This window comes from Mesoplodon densirostris, chromosome 1, assembly GCF_025265405.1.
Source record: "Mesoplodon densirostris isolate mMesDen1 chromosome 1, mMesDen1 primary haplotype, whole genome shotgun sequence".
Lineage (NCBI taxonomy): Eukaryota > Metazoa > Chordata > Mammalia > Artiodactyla > Ziphiidae > Mesoplodon > Mesoplodon densirostris.
The window spans coordinates 14,406,251-14,424,018 of NC_082661.1; the positions used below are offsets into that span (position 1 = coordinate 14,406,251).

The 17,768-nt window shown below is 53.3% G+C and overlaps 1 protein-coding gene across 2 annotated transcripts; it reads left to right on the forward strand.

The window, feature by feature from the left end:
- The first annotated feature begins 5,123 nt into the window (after positions 1–5,123).
- On the forward strand, positions 5,124–11,031 carry VAX1 (ventral anterior homeobox 1). Of its 2 annotated transcripts, XM_060099315.1 has the most exons (4): positions 5,124–5,364; positions 6,533–6,720; positions 10,790–10,827; positions 10,965–11,031. In XM_060099315.1, exons 1-4 carry the CDS (start codon positions 5,124–5,126, stop codon positions 11,029–11,031), a joined length of 534 nt encoding a protein of 177 aa, XP_059955298.1. The 2 variants fall into 2 exon arrangements, with proteins under 2 accessions (XP_059955298.1, XP_059955208.1); XM_060099225.1 differs by lacking the exons at positions 10,790–10,827; positions 10,965–11,031 and adding an exon at positions 8,619–9,185.
- The last annotated feature ends 6,737 nt before the right edge of the window (positions 11,032–17,768 follow it).

Genomic DNA, 17,768 nt, shown 5'->3' on the forward strand with positions numbered 1-17,768 from the left:
AATATATAAAGTAGTTGAAAGAACTTAGTTTCTTGTTACAAAATAAAAAATTGAGAAATGGAGTCCAGTGGGATTATTTGCTGGCAATGTGGTCAGAATAATTCAGAATTTAGCTCTCTGCCCTTTGGCTGATACTCTATCTTTAGCTAAAATGGGAAAGAAATATCTGGATGTAAGGCTGTATTTTTCACTTTGGATATTCAGCACCAGTTCTTAAGTCAATTGCTTCTCCAGTGCCCTGACTACTTTCTGTGAAATGGGGATAATGACAATTAGATGATATTGAATTCATCACCACATGCAACTTTGATTGGGATGAAAATCTCTGTATAAATACTAGGTGTTCCTGTTTTTAATTAGTCATTATTATCAGGACCTCTGATTCATTGTTACAGAAACTTAATTTCTGGTTGTATTATCTCCTCTGGTGCAGTTCTTTTAAAATGATGTCTTGGACATTAAGTTATGCTGTTCCCAAGCCACTCATAATCTAAGAGGATCTCAGATTTTTCTGCCAGCTTGTTTTCCCCTCCTACATCTTTCTGAAATAAAAAATGAAGATGGAAAAAGGAAGCAATGTGTAGTACCTCTGATCCTACTTTCTGTTGCAGTGACAAGGTGGAGGCATGAAATATGAAAAGCACCCCCAAGGCTCAGATTATGATTTAGTTAATTTATATGGCATTGTTTCATCAGTTCCAGAGAGAACATTCATTTTGTTCAGGTTCTGGGAAAACTGGGTGGTGGTGGGAGTGCAGTTTTAAGTCAGGAGACCAGGATTGTAGCACAGATGCCCCCACTAACTAGTTGTCTAATCCTTAACAAGTCACTTGGTCTTTCCAGGCTCATTTTCCTCATCTGTCAAGTCAGATAAAGGTTATGGAATAGATGATCTCTAAAAATTCTTCCATCTCTACAGTTCTATTCCGGGTCTGTATGTACCTGCCGACGTCGATGTGGGATCGGGAAGGGTACCAGGGAGGGAGGCACATTTAATCAAGAGCATAAAACACTTTTGCCTGGAGCAGCCCTGTGTCCTCATGTGTTGTGTAGACAGGCTTGTCTCAGATTCTCAGATTATCCAAATAAATGACTGGATTCTCTCCTTTCATTGCCAATGGACACACAGCTTTAGTTTTTTCTGGGAGCAGCAGCTGCTTTTCTGAAATTTCCATCCCAGGGCTTCCGTCTCCACTCTGTCCTCTCAGAAACCTGTCATGGTTTTTCTGGATGGATGCCCACAGAATTTCAATCCAGTCACAAAAAAGTACTATGCATAACATAAAGCAAAACCAGGTTATGGGTTTTCTGCTTCTTTACTGAATTTGTTTACTTCAAGGGCTTGGAACATAGAAGGGCATCGTTCAAAAGCACCATTTGTGCTGCCAGCCCAGAGCCATGGCCAGGACCAATGAGTTCCCTTAGTTAAGGATTTGTCCTTGAAGCTGTGGAGAGAAGGCCTATATGATTTAGTGGCCACCCTGGGTCCTGCCCCAGGTCCTGACACTTCCTGACTCTTGGTAACTGGCTGCTTAATTAAACTGGTTGTTTCTCCATAATGTCCCATTTTCTTCCCTTCGCCAATAAGTATTTACACTTCCAGTAAGGTGAGGGGACTCCCTGTCCTCAGGAAGCTTAGCAACTTAAGCTCTCCCAACTTAAGCTAACTTTAAAAGGTGTAGTTCTCCAACTTTAACTTGTGGAAAATTCCCCTGGGGAGGCAGCCAGAAACACACATTCCAGGACCCTGCTCATAGACGTTCATTCAGTAGGTTTGGAGCCAATAAAACTGCATTTTATTCAGTCCAGGGCAGCTTGATGTAGGAGGGTGATAGACTACTAAGAAAGGCTCATGGCTAGAAATAAACAGCATTATCAGAAACAAGAATTTCATGTTTGCATTTGTATTTCTTGCTCTCTGGATAAAATTCATGAAAGTTGATGCCTAATGCTCAGGATTCCTGGCATTAACATTAAGGTCCTTGCTCTGTATCTCTTTGACACACATCACCAACACTGGCAGATTCTGAAAACTTAAAACAGGCACATTAGTGCCTCCCTGACCGAGAGGTTAAAAAAATGAGTTTATGCACCCGGTAACCGACTGCTCAGTAAATAGTTGCCACTTATAACAAAATATGCCACTATTATCCCCTACAAGATGGGGGAGGGGCAAGAGTGTCCGAGGCCCAACTTCAAATCGGTATTTGGGATTTGGCCACAGTTGGGCGTATCCTCTGGTGCGGGGGAAACGTGGCCATGGATCTCCCGGGCCACGATCCCGGGACAGCCACCGGGGCGTCCTTACTATAGGCAGCAGTTCGTTGCTTGGCTGGTTCACCCTCCTAGACCTAAAATAAGAAGCGGTGGGTTGGACGTTTTTATTTTTAAAGACTTCCCTCTGGGCCTTTGACCGGGCACCGCAGGTATAAGCATGGATTTTGCGGGCCGTGGGGCTGGGTGCGGCCAGGAAGGATCCCTGTGATCTTGGACTCTCCGCGGCCGGGAGGTCTCCGGAGGGAATAAACAGGCCCCCAATCCTCCTGGGGACCCGGAGCGGTTGGGGTGGGACCCCTGGCCAGAGCCAGCTGTTCGAGGCCCCACCCTCCAGGTGGCGGGGAAGGGTCGGTGGTCAGGGATTTGGGGCCTCACATCTCCCCGCCCGCGGAGGCCCCAGTAACTGACTCTGGTTGAGCGCTGCAGGTAAGCAAGGGCCCCATCCACCGCCCAGATCCTCAACAGGAGGACCCGAATCCCAGGGACCAGCACTGGCAATGTGGTAAAGGGAGACCCCGCGGCGGCGCCCCGCGGCGGCTCGGCCAGCGAGGGAGTGAAGCTCTCGGGGCCTCGGAGCGCCAACCTGGGCGTTTGAGCTTTGCGGCAAGTCACTGGAGAGTTGGCTGGATTTTGTCCCAAGCCCACGCCACATCTTCAGGACAGGACGGCCGCAAGGACGCCTCCCCCTCTCCACTCCCACCCGTCCCTACCGGACGGCCCCGGGAGAGCCGGGACTCAAAGGCACTTTCCACCCCGAGGCCCAGTTGGCGTGGGATTTGGAGGGCCGCCGCCCGTGCGGAGGAGGACTGACGGACCACCGGTCCGCTGGGGACCCGGTAAGCCCGCCGCCCTGCGGAGAGTAGCTCGGGACAATCGCGTGCTCACTCACACACACACGTACACACAACCCCCAACCAATGAAATAAAGTAAAAGCCCAAGGTCTGCCTCCGTGGACAGAGACGCCCCCCGGAACCGGACCGAGCGTCCCTGGGGGCCAGAGGGGCTGGGGGAGGAAGGGGGAGGGGGGAGAGCGAAGGAGCCGGCTGAGGGCCCCTCATCATCTCCGCCCCTGATGCTTGCTGGAGTCCGGCTGGGGGACGGCGGCGGCGGCGGGAGGGAGCGGCAGGCAGAGCCCCTCCGATCCCACTGCACACACTCGCACCCCTTTCCCTCCCCTCCCTCCCCTCCCCCTCTCCCACCGGCTCGCCGCGACCCCCGCCCCAGCCCCCTCCCCTTCCCCTTCCCCGCCCGCCTCCTCCCCCATTCTTGGAATTGTGTGGAAAAATTCTCAGCCAAACCTCCCACCTCTCCTCTTCCCCCACTCCCCACGCCCTTTAAAAAGCCCCCTTTCCTCCCCGGCCCCTGCACTCTTTGTGAATGAGGGCAGGGAACACGGCCCTTCCCCCGCCCAGGAGCCACGCCAGACCGCCGCACTCAGAGGACTGTTTGTTAATAGTCCAATTAGATAATTGCCATCTTTCACTCCTTTTGCTCCGCATTTCCCATAAAGGAATGAATGGGGAGAGCGGCGTGGAGAGGGCTTCTGCCCCGGCAAGGTGACGAGAAGGGCTGGAGCATGCTCCTTGCACAAGGCCATGCGCTTGAATTGAATCATTGTGGCCTAATCAATGCTCTTATTGGATTACTGGCTGTTGCTTTTCTCAAAGATATTGTAGCAGAGACAATGAAATAGCTAGGGGAAAACTTTTTTTTTTTTTTTAAGCAGATCTCACAGTTGAGATTTTCTCGGCTCTCTCTCCCTCTCCCCCTCTCTCTCCTGCTGGACTCTCTGAGTACAAAGCTGCCCTTTGAATGGGCTGCCTCAGGGCTGCTGGAGGTGCAGGAATGAAAAAATCCAACTGGAACTAAATGAAGAGAGGTGGCAGTTTAAGATGGCTGTCAGCGTCGAGGTGTGTTAAGGAGTTGTTTGGGACGAAAGCTTGGCTTTTTAGAGGGTGGGGGAAGTACTTTTGGGGAAAACTTTTTCTCCCCCCCCACTTTTTTTCCCCCTCCTAGAGGCGACTGCTTTCTTCTGCCGCAGGGTGTGTAAGGGTTTTTGTTTTTTGTTTTTCCTCCCCCCTCCATCCTCATTCAGCTCTATCTGTCGAGTGTGGAGAAAACCCCTCTAGCCAGTGTGTGAGCAGGAGGGTCAAAGGCAAAGGGAAAGTTAATAATGCCTGCTAACGGTACTAACAATTCAGGATGAATCTTGTCAAAAGTTTTTCTGGAAGTGTGGGTCTTTGATTGTGTGTTTCCTGAAAGCAAGACCAATCATTTCCGTTTATTCACTGGCTAAACCCCTACTTGATTGGGGACAAGGACAGAAACCATCCATTACGGTCTGATATATTATCCAAACAATTTAGTGTATTCATGAGGTAGCCGAAACGTGGAGGCTGCGAAATTACCCGTAATCAATTGCAACAGCGAGTGTGCGTCCCCCCGGGTGTCGGACAACTGCTACTCGCAGTCTCAGTAAGAGGCGGGGGCCGCAGCAATTCGGAGTTGCGCTGCTCGCTACCTGATCGCCAGGCTGGGGACAGTGGACGTGCTCAGAGGACGCGGGCGCTGACGAGGCGGCTTCGCCGCTGCTCCACCGGGATCCTCGACCAGACCCGCCGCCTCTCCACGAGCGCGCCACTCGGCGGTCGCCGCTGACCTGCCCGCGGCCGCCGCAGCCGCCCCGTGGGGACATTCATTCTTGCCGCTTGCCTCTCTCCGGACCGAGCGTAGGGGCTGCAATTGTAGCGGTTTTGTCCCCCGTCTGCTTTTTTTTCTCCTCCCCCCACCCCCCCTTTTTTTTCCTTTTTTTTTTTTTTTTGTTCTTGTTGCTCTTGCCTCTCCTATGTTCGGGAAACGAGACAAAATGGACGTTCGGTGCCACTCGGACGCCGAGGCTGCCCGGGCCTCGAAGAACGCGCACAAGGAGAGCCGGGAGAGCAAAGGCGCGGAGGGGAACCTCCCTGCCGCCTTCCTCAAGGAACCGCAGGGCGCCTTCTCTGCGTCGGGCGCCGCGGAAGATTGTAACAAAAGTAAATCCAATTCAACCGCGGATCCGGATTACTGCCGCCGGATCCTGGTCCGAGGTAGGAACGGGGCAGGGCTGCGGGGGGAGTTCTTTAGGGGTGACTCAGGGGCTCGAGCTGTGCGCCGCCACCGACCCCGGCAGGCCGGGTGGGTCTGCCGCCCGGGACTTAGGAGAAAGTTGCTGGCCCTCCCCGTCCCGGGTGCGGCCAGCCGCTGGGGATTCCCACCTGGGACGCGCGCTCTCCAGGAGCTTCGATCCCTTCAAGCCTCGAGAGGCCCCGCCGGTTAGGCTGCTGGGGGAGCCGAGGGACCGTGCGGGAGGGCCCAGGATCCAGGCTGCGGCCTCCGACCCGGGAAAGAAGCCGGACACTCTGGAGGACCTGTTCGCGTCCTGCGGACCGAAGGACCTGCGGGGAGCCCGCTCGCGGGCTCCCGCACCCTGGCGAGTTGAGCGCATCCGAGGGGGCCGCGGGCGCTGGAGAACAGCCGTGGACCGCCGGCTACGGCCAGGCCAGTTGGCGCGCTGGGCCAAGGGGCCCGGCGCCGCGCTCGGGCCTGGCCGCCGCCGCTGGGAGAAGCAGCCAGGCTTGGTTGCCAGGCCGCGGATGCCGCTTTAGTGCTGGCCTCGACCCCGTTCTGCTGCGCGGCGCGCGGTCGGCTCCGGCGGTGGCGGTGGTGAGGCCCGGCCCCGGCCCGGCGCCGCCCCCACCAACTGATCGCCAGGCCCTGCCGGCTCCGACTCGGTCCCTCCTCCTTCCGCCGCCCGGGTTAGGGAGGGAAGGAGACCCCGGGATGGGGGTGGGAACCGCCGGAGTGCGGTCTGGTCAACATGCTCCAGAGCTGGGGCCGGCAGGGTCTGGGCTGGTCAGTGCGGGGACCCTCGAGCTCCAGGGGACCCAGTCCACGCAGCCGAGGCCCCCAGACCGAAAGGAACGTCAGCTGATTTGAAATTGATTTTTTCTTTCTCCCCTGTTCGGAGGGTTCTGCAAAGGCCAAGTCCGATTCCCCTTCCCATCAGCTGTGTGGAGTTAGTCCCCTCACCCCCCCACCCCCGCAAGCACATACAGCGTCCTTGCTCCCAGGCTGTGGCTGCAGGCCCACCCGTCCGACGACTTCCCACCTCCGGACTGCTGGCTGCTGGTGACTGTGTCCCAGAAGCCAGCTCCGGCCAGGGGAAGTGGAGGAAGGCAGGAGGGTTCTTGTGCCTGATTATCTCCCCTTCCCCAGATGCCAAGGGGTCCATCCGCGAGATCATCCTGCCCAAGGGCCTGGACCTGGATCGGCCCAAGAGGACGCGCACTTCCTTCACCGCGGAGCAGCTCTACCGGCTGGAGATGGAGTTCCAGCGCTGCCAGTACGTGGTGGGCCGGGAGAGAACCGAGCTCGCTCGGCAGCTCAACCTCTCCGAGACCCAGGTACTCAGCGGCCAGGCTGCACACAGCTCGGCATCAGCCTCCTTCCCCTTCACCCCCAGCCAGCTCTTTCTCACCACCTAGCTTGACTCTGGATAGAGCCTCCCGGGTGAGGCAGAGAAGATAAGGAGGATGGGGAAGAAAGGGCGAAGGCTCTGTCCCTTTCCTAAGCCATCCCTTTCCCCCTCCACCCCAAATCTTCCATGGTCCGTGCTCTGCCCACCTTGGCCTAGCCCAGGAGGCCCCAAATCCTATCCTTTTGGATTTCTTTTTGGACCCCAGTCTTGAGAATTCTCTGCTTGTCTCTGCTCTTGGAGGAACCGACGTTTGCCCCTGTTTTGGCCACAACATTTTGGCTAGATTTCCAGGCACACCCCCTCTGGAGACCCTAGCCTTACACAGCACCCAGGCCCATTCAGCAAGAATGGGGCTAGAGCCAAAGCCCCCTGTTCAGAGCATGGGTGACAACTAGGGATCAAAAAGTTGCATATTCCAGAGATCTGCCTTTGCAGACCAGGCTGCCCCAATGCTTAAGGCTTTCCCTGGTCTTGAGCTGGACTCAGCCCCATTACCAGCCCTGAGCACCCACTGTGGGCACCTAGGAGACCCTGTCTTAAGTGCCAGTGATGTGTGAGGGATGGGAGGGGAAGCAGATCTGGGGCCTTGGGAGCCAGCACTGAGAATTGTGCTTGAGGTCTTCTCCGTTACATGAAATCCATGTGATGCCACTGGGGCTGTGGCCCTGTGAACTCTGGGCCCAGGAGCACTTTAGGTCCTGAGAGCTTTGTGTTGTGGGGATCATTTAGGGCCTCCCCAGGGCATGGTACCAGCTTGGCCTACGTAAGGCATATTTCTTTCTGAGGACCAGTCCCTTGACCTGTGCCCAGCCCTGAAGTGGGTGGGGAGCATTTTAGGTATGGGATCTGGGCAGGAAGCTGAGAACCAAGGACAGAACATACTGGATGTTTGAATTTGAGTTGGCATGGTAGCTTTTTCCCTATTCTCTCTGCCACCATCCCTCTTAGTTTACAAAATCTAGACAGAATAACCTCTCCCTAGAGCTGCCAAACTCCATTCTGGGCCACCAGCTAAGGCCTGAAGAGGGGCAAAGGGAGGACAGGAAGTAAGAGGGGAGGTTGACGGGGAGAGAATTTAGTCCACTCCAGCCTCCTGACTTCCTCCCATGACTCCAAAGTTCATGATGGAGAGCAGCTGAGTTATAAATTAAGGCTATCACTCAGACCTTTCGATCCACTTGGTGGTGAGGGGGTGGAGGAAGCTTGGCCTATAAAGTTCATCCTGCACCAATTATTCAGTCTATAGCCATCTTCCCTGCTTGCTGCTAGTTGATAGTCAATCTGACCCTAACAAGCAGGAAGTAGCCTCTTGTAGCCTTCAACAGGAGTAGTGCTCTGGGGCTAAATTCGAGCCAGTTGGGCCGCACTCCTCCCCATTCACCCTCACTTCCCACTTCCCGAACTGCATCCTTTAAGCCTTACACCTTCTCCTGGAAATGCGGGCTTTTACGCAGCACTGATCCGTAGTCCTGCTGCGGGTAGTGCGGCGACCCAGTGAAATAACTTCTGGTCTTCCTTCCAGTTAGAGTCCTGGACATTTTTACTTCTTTGTTATTTGTAACCCGGGCTGGCCAAGGCCTGCTTCCATGACCCGGAAGCGCAGCGTATGGGAGCTGTGTCCCCCTCTTGGCGGCCCTGACTCCCCGCCCCGCCCACCCGCCCCGCAGCTCCCGGGCCCGACTTCTTCGGGCTGGGGCTGGGACTGGGGCTTTGGCTGGAGTTGGGGGAGGGCCCCCCGGAGCCCTCGCGCTCCGGGAGCCCGCTCCCCTTGACGACCGTCTCCCTCTGCCCCTCTCTCCCACCCTCCCTGCGCCCGGCGCGCAGGTGAAGGTCTGGTTCCAGAACCGGCGCACGAAGCAGAAGAAGGACCAAGGCAAGGACTCGGAGCTGCGCTCGGTGGTGTCGGAGACGGCGGCCACGTGCAGCGTGCTGCGGCTGCTGGAGCAGGGCCGCCTGCTGTCGCCGCCCGGCCTGCCTGCGCTGCTGCCGCCATGCGCCACAGGCGCGCTCGGCTCGGCGCTACGCGGGCCCAGCCTGCCGGCCCTGGGCGCGGGCTCTGCCGCGGGCTCGGCAGCCGCCGCCGCCTCGGGTCCCGCAGGCGCCGCGTCCCCGCACCCGCCGGCCGTGGGAGGCGCTCCGGGCCCCGGGCCCACCGGGCCAGGGGGACTGCACGCGGGCGCACCGGCCGCCGGCCACGGCCTCTTCAGCCTGCCCGTGCCCTCGCTGCTCGGATCCGTCGCCAGCCGCCTTTCCTCCGCCCCGTTGACAATGGCCGGTTCGCTGGCCGGGAATTTGCAAGAACTCTCCGCCCGATACCTGAGCTCCTCGGCCTTCGAGCCTTACTCCCGGACCAACAATAAAGAAGGGGCCGAGAAAAAAGCGCTGGACTGATCTTAAGTGTTTTCCTGTATTTATATTTATAGTATCTATCGTGGTGATATTTATGGACTCACGCGCATTAGGCACCCGGGGCTCCTGCTCTGGGCTCCCGGCTCCCAAGAGGCCTCTGACAGCTCTCCTTCCCCACCAGGCTCTGCTACCAGTATTACCCCATTTGGGCTATTTTTTCCCCCTTACCGTTCCTCTGTGTCCTCCCACACCCACCCTTCGCCCCCAACTTCCTTCTGAATCCAGGAGAATCCAAAGAATTGGGGGGAAAGCCCGAGTTAGCCAACCTGATGCCCCAACCAGTGCCTGGCCCTGGAGGGTAAAGTCTGGTTGCCCTGGAGGGTAAACTCTGGTTCTCAGTCCAGAGCACAGGACATCTGCTCTAGATCGAGCCACTGCTGTCGTTGATTATTCTTATGGATATCTGAAAAAGCAAGCTGCGAGCAGACCCCAGCTGAAAAGGCTGACAGGTTTCGTTAGACCAAAAAGGAGGACGTTCCTTCCTCTCGCCAGAGAAACCAGGGCTTTCAGAAGCCCCTGGGCCCCACTTTGCGGACTTCTCGGGAGAGCCGGTGCACACGCAGCTTCCTGGCTGGACACATCCTGCCGAATTTTTTCCCCTTTAAAGAAACTCCAATCACAACCACCCCCGACCCCAGGAGACAATAAATCAAACATCGTGATGGTCAACGGCGGTAATAAATTTGATCTCATCAGCAATAAAAGGAGAGTAAGAACTACCACACAAAACCAAATGGAGTGGAACCAGTTTTTAAATACTCATAACGATGGAGTTTAGAAGGCGTAAGAAAATACAGGATACAAAATGCGTCCCAGGGCAATACAAAATTAAAGTTCTGGGTGTTATGACTTAAAACAGGAATTTAAAAGGGAAAAGCAAAAGAAAAGCCTATGCTGCTAATGAAAGAAAATTCAGAATCTTTTCCGAGGCTGTGCCGGGAGGTGGCCGACAGCTTCACGCTCCTCCAGGAGAGAGAGCTGTGCAGTTCGCGGCAGCTCCCGGACGCTGGCGCTTCTCCCCACCGTCTCCCTTGTTCCCAGACCCGTGGCTCCAGGCAGAGTTGCTAGGTTTGGAAACAGTGCCCGTTGCCTCCTCTCGCCCTCTCCCCGGATTCACAAAACCCTCAGAGCACGCAGGAAACGTCCCGATTTCAGAGTTCTTTGCGGACGGGAGGCAGGGACGCAGCCGGGGACATCAGGGCGGCCCGGCCTCCTCTGTCGGTAGTCTCCATATCCCGATCAGTCCCCTGCGTGGATATGAAAGTCACCCCTCTCCACCGCCTCCCCTAAAACACCCCCAGGGTTTCGACGGTCTCGAGTCAGAAACCCGGACCGCGACGCTGTCGCGGCCTCACGCCCTACCCGCACAGCCACGGCCACGCGCATTTTAACCAAAACCACAGACCCAGACGGCGAGGTGCCGCAGTGTCTAGAATGTATTCCTCCATCCTAAGTGAGCGCAGAGCATTTTAAAATTAGTAATTTTATTGTAAATTATTTACGTCGGAAGCTTTTTTTCCTTTCTTTTCTTTCTTTCTTTCTCTTTCCCTCTCTCTCTCTCTCTCTCCTCTCTCTTTTTTCCTTAGGCAAATAGTGAAGAAAATAATGAACGATTCAAACGCGGGTAGGTGTCACTGAATCCTGGCTACTAACTTTGTTCTGAAAGTTTTGGATATTTGGATGTTTTGTATTTATGTGGTGAGAGTGAAATATATATATCTATGATGATAAATGAGGTGTATTTTTGTCTTGTATTTGAAGGATTAAAAAAACCAAAAAGAAGAAAGAAGAGCCAGCAAGTGATGAGCCTCCGAGTGGGGACTCCTGAGGCAGAGGGTGGCGGCCCCGGCAGTGCCGGGCCCTGCCACTGGTACCGAGAGCGCTTTGGGGATGAGGTTTGGGGAGGGTTTCGGTCCGGGAGACAGAGGCGCCTGCCGACGATGTTTGTTCTGCTTCCTTTCACTCTCTGGCTCTGTGTCCCAGCGGTGTCGGACCATCAGGCCCTCCCTCCTAGATCTCCCACTTGGTGTTTCTTGGTTTATTTAGGAATTTGTCTCCGGAAACCCTAGAGCTCCTGCCTAATAACGCCCCCAGCTTCTAGAGTTTTCCAGCCGCCATCTCCATGCCGGCAGTAGTTTGGATTTGTGCAGTCACAGGGCCCAGAACAGGGAAGATTTTCCTTTCTTCTGACTTATAATAAGTCTCTTCGCCGTCGAAGAGAAACTTTGAAGGAGCAAGAGAATAAAATAGCTATTAACTCCTGCAGAGATCTCTCCCCCCACCCCACCCCAGTACATACAACATACACAGTGGTGACGGATGTAGATTTTGCAAACAGAAATCTGGGGAAGCTAGGAGGGCTGGGGACGGTACTCCAGGGCACGCTCTTCTAAAGCTGAGCGGCGGGCGCGGCAGCTCCAGCCCCCTCTTGGTGGCGCCTGAACCCCTGGGGGGCATGGGGGCTCACAGTTCTCTTGGGGACACTCGCACAGGCCAGGCCCCTCGGCCCCCCACGCGTGCACTGGGCCTAAACCGCGAGCCTGCGGCATCCGAAATGAGGCGGCGGCACGGTGTGGGCGGTGGAGTTCCTGAGCTGAGTGTGCGATGGGCCCTACCGAGGTTAGGACCCTCGCCGTGGGCTCAGAGCTCTGAGATCAGAGCAGCCGCAAAGCCCAGACAGTTCACTTTTGTTTCTCAAAGTCGCTACACACCCCTCCCCCCGCACCACCACCCCCCCCGCCACTTTCCCTCCTCTACCCTTTGCGTTCCTTCTAAGGACCCCTCTCCTCTGGCGGGGTCCCAGTCTCCACCCCCTTGTTTCTCCCCTTTTCCATCGCTTCTCCACAGTCCGGCTCTCTCCCTTCTTCCTTCTCCTCCACCTGGAGACTTCCAGTGTCTCTCTCTTTCTCCCCGCTTTTGGATTCCTCTGTCTGCCCGGGTGGCCCCAAGGCCGATGCGTGGGTGGCTCTTGATGCAGATTCATGGCTGGTGGCTGAGGCCAGCAAGGGGAGAGAAGGGAGTGAGAAGGTGGCATCGTTTTATAGAACAAAGGAAAGCACAAAATCGCAGCTTCAGGGTTCCCAGGAAGCTCAGCCCCCTCCCCCAGGAGCCTCAGCCTGGGGAGTCAGCAAGCAGGTCCCTCAGCAGCCCCCCACCCCACCCCCGCCTTTCTCCATTTTGCTTTCTTATCCCTAAAAGGAGAAAGAGCAAGTTACCCCATCCCCTCTCTGCTCTCACCTCCCTGGCTTTGGGAGAGCTGCTGAGCTTTTCACCTGCCACTCGGAGTGGAGTTCTTCTTCGACTCTTCTGCATAGAACAAGAATTACAATTTTAATTAAAAAACATTTATAGACAATTTATCTCATTTTAGTGCCCGTCCTGTTTCCTCTCCTTCCCCAAGGGCCTTCAGCAAGTTGCTTTGGTCCCTGGAGGCTTCTAGTGAGGCCTCTGGCCTCCAACTAGTGACTCACAGGCCAGGGAGGAGGCAGGTGACCTCTGTGAGAACAACTGGCCCCATCTGGGAGAAGGTGGAAGGGACTTCTGGGGTCATGGAGAACAGCTGGAGGTAGGGGTACTGAAGGGAATCTCACGCTCAGGCCTGCACAAAGCAATATCCAAGTTAGCTCAGAGCAGAGGAGAAAAAGAAAAAACCTCTCACCAAACTCCTGTGAGTCTGGCAGTCAGGTGTGGCAAAGATGAGGGAAGTCACTCCAGAGCTGAACGGGACGTGTGTTCATACCCATGCTTGCAGTTGGCCTAACTCTGAGCCAGAATCTGTTAGTAATAAGCAGCATTTAGCAGCCCTTTATAGTTTACAGCCTTTTGCATACACCATCTCTATTACTCCTTACTTTCAGAGGTCCAGCCTCATTTTAAAGAGCCACATACAGGCTTGGAGCCCTCAAATAACTTGCCAAGGGCCAGTAATCAGAGCCACAAGACTATAAGCTCCCCCTAGGGTCAGGGCCCTCCTTTTTCTTTTTCTTCCTCATTCTCTCCCTCCCTCTCCTGTCTCTCCTTCTCTCACTCCCTTCTTTCTTCCCTTTCCCTTCCTTCCTTCTTTCCTTCCTTTTGTGTTCAAAGTGTCTGGCTCACAGTTAATCAAACTCTTTAGCCTATTTGCTTCCACATCTGCCAACTCCTATTTCCAGGCCTACACCAGCTGCTGAGGATTTACTTGGTGCCTTCGTCAAGAGGTCTGAATTTCTCCCTCCTTCCTGTTTTCTTTCCTGCCAGTACCCAACTCCTTCCCCTTACTTCCCTCTAGAATGACATCTTTAAACCTCCTTACCCTCTTTGCCTTACACTTTCTAAAAAAAATGTTTTTTAAATTGAGGAATAACATTCATATAGTAAATATGTATATGGTAAAGTACACAAAGCTTAAGTATACTGTCAATGAATTTTTACACACACACACACACACACACACACACACACACTTCTTGAATTGTTCCAGTGAAACTCTTTCAGCTTCTCCCCTTGGGCCACGTCATGACACAATGGCTTTCTCCTGTTTGAAAAGAAGTGGTGTCATATTGGTGTGATTTTTTTTTTCACAGAAAACCACTCCAGGAAGTCCTTCTAAGGCTTCTTGAAAGAATTAGAAATCAGGTATCTTCCAATCTCCTGCAGTCCTGAGTGTAAGTGACTTAAATCAAACACCTGATCAGAGCTGTCTACTAAGTCAGGGTTTCTCAAGATACAAATGAAAACCACCTGCTACAGATTCACTTGGGAACTAGTCGAAATGCAGATTCCTAAACCTCAGCCCCACCTGATGAATCAGAAACTCTGGGGGTGGGGTTCAGGAGTGTGCATTATTAACAAGTTTCCCAAGTGATTCTTATCCACACTAACATTTGAGAACTACTGTACTAAATGGCAAACTCCCAAGACACTGCAACCTCCAGCATCTGGCCTGGGACCTGGCGTTTGGTAGGGATACAATGCATGTTTGTTAAGCAAATTAATCCACGTTTTCTGACACAAGTTTCTTGGATCACGTAATACTGTTGTAATTTAACACCATTTCTACATTGGGAAATCCTTACATACCAGTCTTTTTACTTTAGTAGGTTTCACTTAGATGAAGCAGGCAGGAGAGGAAGATGGATAGATTTCGGTGGTTTCTCAGGTCTAAGGGAAGGTCTTATATCAGCCTAACTGGGACCATCTTGCTGGACCAGATGCTCCCCTTTAGACCTGGGAGTTTGGGTGGGGCAAGAAGAGAGTCCTTCATATTCACTGAAAGACACTCAGGTGCACTCTTTTCTTGGTGTCAACTGCAGGTGTCTGTTGGAGAGACATCAGAGCTGTGGAGGGAGCAAGGCCACCAGGTCCAGAGGAACTGGCATGGAATGGACATGGAAGCTGAAAATTACTTTCATATTCTCTCGTTTATTTAGTTGATATGAAACTTATTTTCGGTCTAGAAGCATATTTGCTTATCTTCTTACCCTGAAAACAGAAAACATATGTTGTGCTTTATGTGGTAGTGTTGTATCCATTCCTAGAAATAACAGCAGCTCACACACACACGTTCCTCAGTATCTCACAAGGTCCAGGATGATGGTTTGCTCCACTAAGAAAAAGTAATTAATCTTAGAGGTTACTAGTTACGGGCTCTCCAGTCACAGTGACATGGGTTCAAATCCTAGACCCACCACTTAATAGCTGTGTAATCTTGGACAATTACCCAGCTGCCTGTTTTAAGCCTGTTTCTACATGTGTCAAATGAAGATAATAATGGTAGCTACCTCATAGAATTTTCATGAGTAGTTAATTAGATAAGGCATTAAAGCATCTGGTACAACCTAGTATCAACATTCAAATATTAGCTATTTATTATAAGACTGTGTCAATGTGGTAGTTGATGGTCTGAAACTCTCTCAGGGCCTTAATTTCCCCATCTGTAGAGTGAGGGGGTTAGCCTTAAGTCCTTACTCAAGGAAGGACTTGGAACTGTGGTTGAGCCAGTCATAATGGAGTTTACTCTCCCTGCCTTTAGGATGGATACCACAGCCATCAGTAAGAACAGCACTTTTACTAAAAATGATAAATTATTATTTAAATGACTTGGCGGACGGCCTTCAGCTGTCAGTTGTCAGACAGCCCTCAGTTGTCAGTCTTTTTTGGGAGTTGCCTCAGCTGAAGAGAACTACCTTGTCCAAGGTCATCCCTAATTTCCCAGGGTGGCTTCCAATGACAGAGCGACCTGGGGATAAGCCCGATCCTCTGCGCTCCAACTTTGGATAGGTTTTTTTTATTTTTTTATTTTATTTTTTTGCGGTACGAGGGCCTCCCACTGTTGTGGCCTCTCCTGTTGCGGAGCACAGGCTCCGGACGCGCAGGCTCAGCGGCCATGGCTCACGGGCCCAGCCACTCCGCGGCATGTGGGATCCTCCCGGACCGGGGCACGAACCCGCGTCCCCTGCATCCGCAGGCGGACTCTCAACCACTGCGCCACCAGGGAAGCCCAACTTTGGATAGTTTTGAAGGGCCATCCCATCTTCCCATCTTCCCAACTCCCTGAAGTTCTATTTATCCTGTTTCCCCATGGCTTTTCTCTATCATTGCAGGTCTGTATTTTGTTCCTTTCTTTCTCTTTATTTTTTTTAATTAAAAAGATTTTAATACCATTTTATTTTCCATTTACAGTTATTATGAAATATTGACTATATTCCCTGTGTTGTACAACACATCCTTGAGCCTCTCTTACACCCAGTAGTTTGTACCCTCCCATATTCCCCCCCACCCACAACCACTAGTTTGTCCTCTATATCCGTGAGTTGCAGGTCTGTTTTTTTTTTGTTTTTTTTTTTTTTTGCGGTACGCGGGCCTCTCACTGTTGTGGCCTCTCCCGTTGCGGAGCACAGCCTCTGGACGCGCAGGCTCAGCGGCCATGGCTCACGGGCCCAGCCGCTCCGCGGCATGTGGGATCTTCCCGGACTGGGGCACGAACCCGTGTCCCCTGCACCGGCAGGCGGACTCTCAACCACTGCGCCACCAGGGAAGCCCGCAGGTCTGTATTTTGAAAGATCTTTTGGCAGTTGGGGGAGACGCCGGGGGAGGTGGTGTGGGAAGAGGAGCACACGGATTCTGAGGCAGAGGTCAGTCGGCTGAGTTCACTGCAAAAGGGACAAGAGGATGACGGTGGAGCTGGTGGTGTCAGTTGGTGCAGTAGCAGAAGAAATGGAGAAAAGAGGATGGGTTCAAGGTATTTTCTGAGGTAAAATCAACAGATCTTAGTAATTAAATGGAAGTGACGGGAAGTAATCAAATTTGAAACTATTTTCCTTGCGTCAGGAAGGGAATGAGATGAGGAGCTTAAACCCAAGAAGGGGCTGGGGCAGAGTTGGCCTCAAGGCTGAGGTGGCAGCTACGAGTTCCGGAGGCGGCTTTGGACCGGAAGGCAGGAGGGCCAGAGGGCGGGAAAATCACGGAGCATGCGCACTCCGCGCGAGCCTGACGTAAGCAGTAGGCGCCGGTTCTCCGCGGCGGGAGGGCGTGAAGGGCTTTACAGCGTCCCTGGGCTTCTTGTCTATCTGCCAAGACCTCACGTCTCACTCCTCGCCCCTTGCTGCTGTTGCCAGTCGACGGGCCTAGGACTCACTCGCATGCGGTGCCAGCTGCCAGGAAAGTGGAGAGTTGGACCTGGTTTGACGCTTTGGCTCCAGGCCTTGACCTCAGCTGAGCCTGACTGTGGCGCCCTCTGGGCAGAAATAATGAATGGAAACGCCTTCCTCTGAGGCCGGGCTCTGAAGAGGTCAGCAGTGACCAGGTCTGTGGAGCAGCAGGAACTGGCATGAGGAGGTGCGGCTGCCACCCCTGGAGCCCCCGTCCACCCAGCTGCTCAGCTTGTGAGAAAGGAGAGGGAGGTAGGCCAGACGCCATCTTTCTTTCCATCCTCCAGACCAACGCTCTGGGTTCTGAGGAGCAACACAGGCTGGGCCCGAGTCGTGGGCCCACTCCCTCTTGGAAGGAGAGAAGCAGGAATGGGGAGTTTGCTAAAGATGCCTAACAGTGAGTGTCTGGGTTTTGCTTTGTTTTCCTTTTTTCTCATTTGTTAGTAAGACTGCCGTCGGTTAGATAGGTGGTCAGTAGGGAAGTTCATCTAGCCCATTTTACTTAGGGTCAGACTTTGTCCATTCCAGGGAAGAGCTAAATGCAAGTTTAATGTTTCCATCCCAGATGTCAGCTGATGCTATGGAGAGCAAGCCCAGAGGGGTGAGCAAAGGCAGCCCGGGGAGGAATGGGAGGGGAGAGGGAATAAAATGAAATGGAGTGAAAGGAGGTGGGACGGGAGCACGCCTTGAGTAGAGGTGAAAGATGAGGCTAGAAAAGTAGCCTGATTAAGAAAGGTCTTGAATACCAAGCTAAATATCTTCTTCTTTTTTTTTTTTTTTTTTACATCTTTATTGGAGCATAATTGCTTTACAATGGTGTGTTAGTTTCTGCTTTATAACAAAGTGAATCAGTTATACATATACATATGTTCTCATATCTCTTCCCTCTTGCGTCTCCCTCCATCCCACCCTCCCTATCCCACCCCTCTAGGTGGTC

Excerpts from the sequence above, each read along its gene's own strand:
- VAX1 (XM_060099225.1), top strand. The coding sequence starts at position 5,124 with ATGTTCGGGAAACGAGACAAAATGGACGTTCGGTGCCACTCGGACGCC. Across the intron at positions 5,365-6,532 it reads CCGCCGGATCCTGGTCCGAG|ATGCCAAGGGGTCCATCCGC; the intron begins GTAGGAACGGGG and ends CCCCTTCCCCAG. Across the intron at positions 6,721-8,618 it reads TCAACCTCTCCGAGACCCAG|GTGAAGGTCTGGTTCCAGAA; the intron begins GTACTCAGCGGC and ends CCCGGCGCGCAG.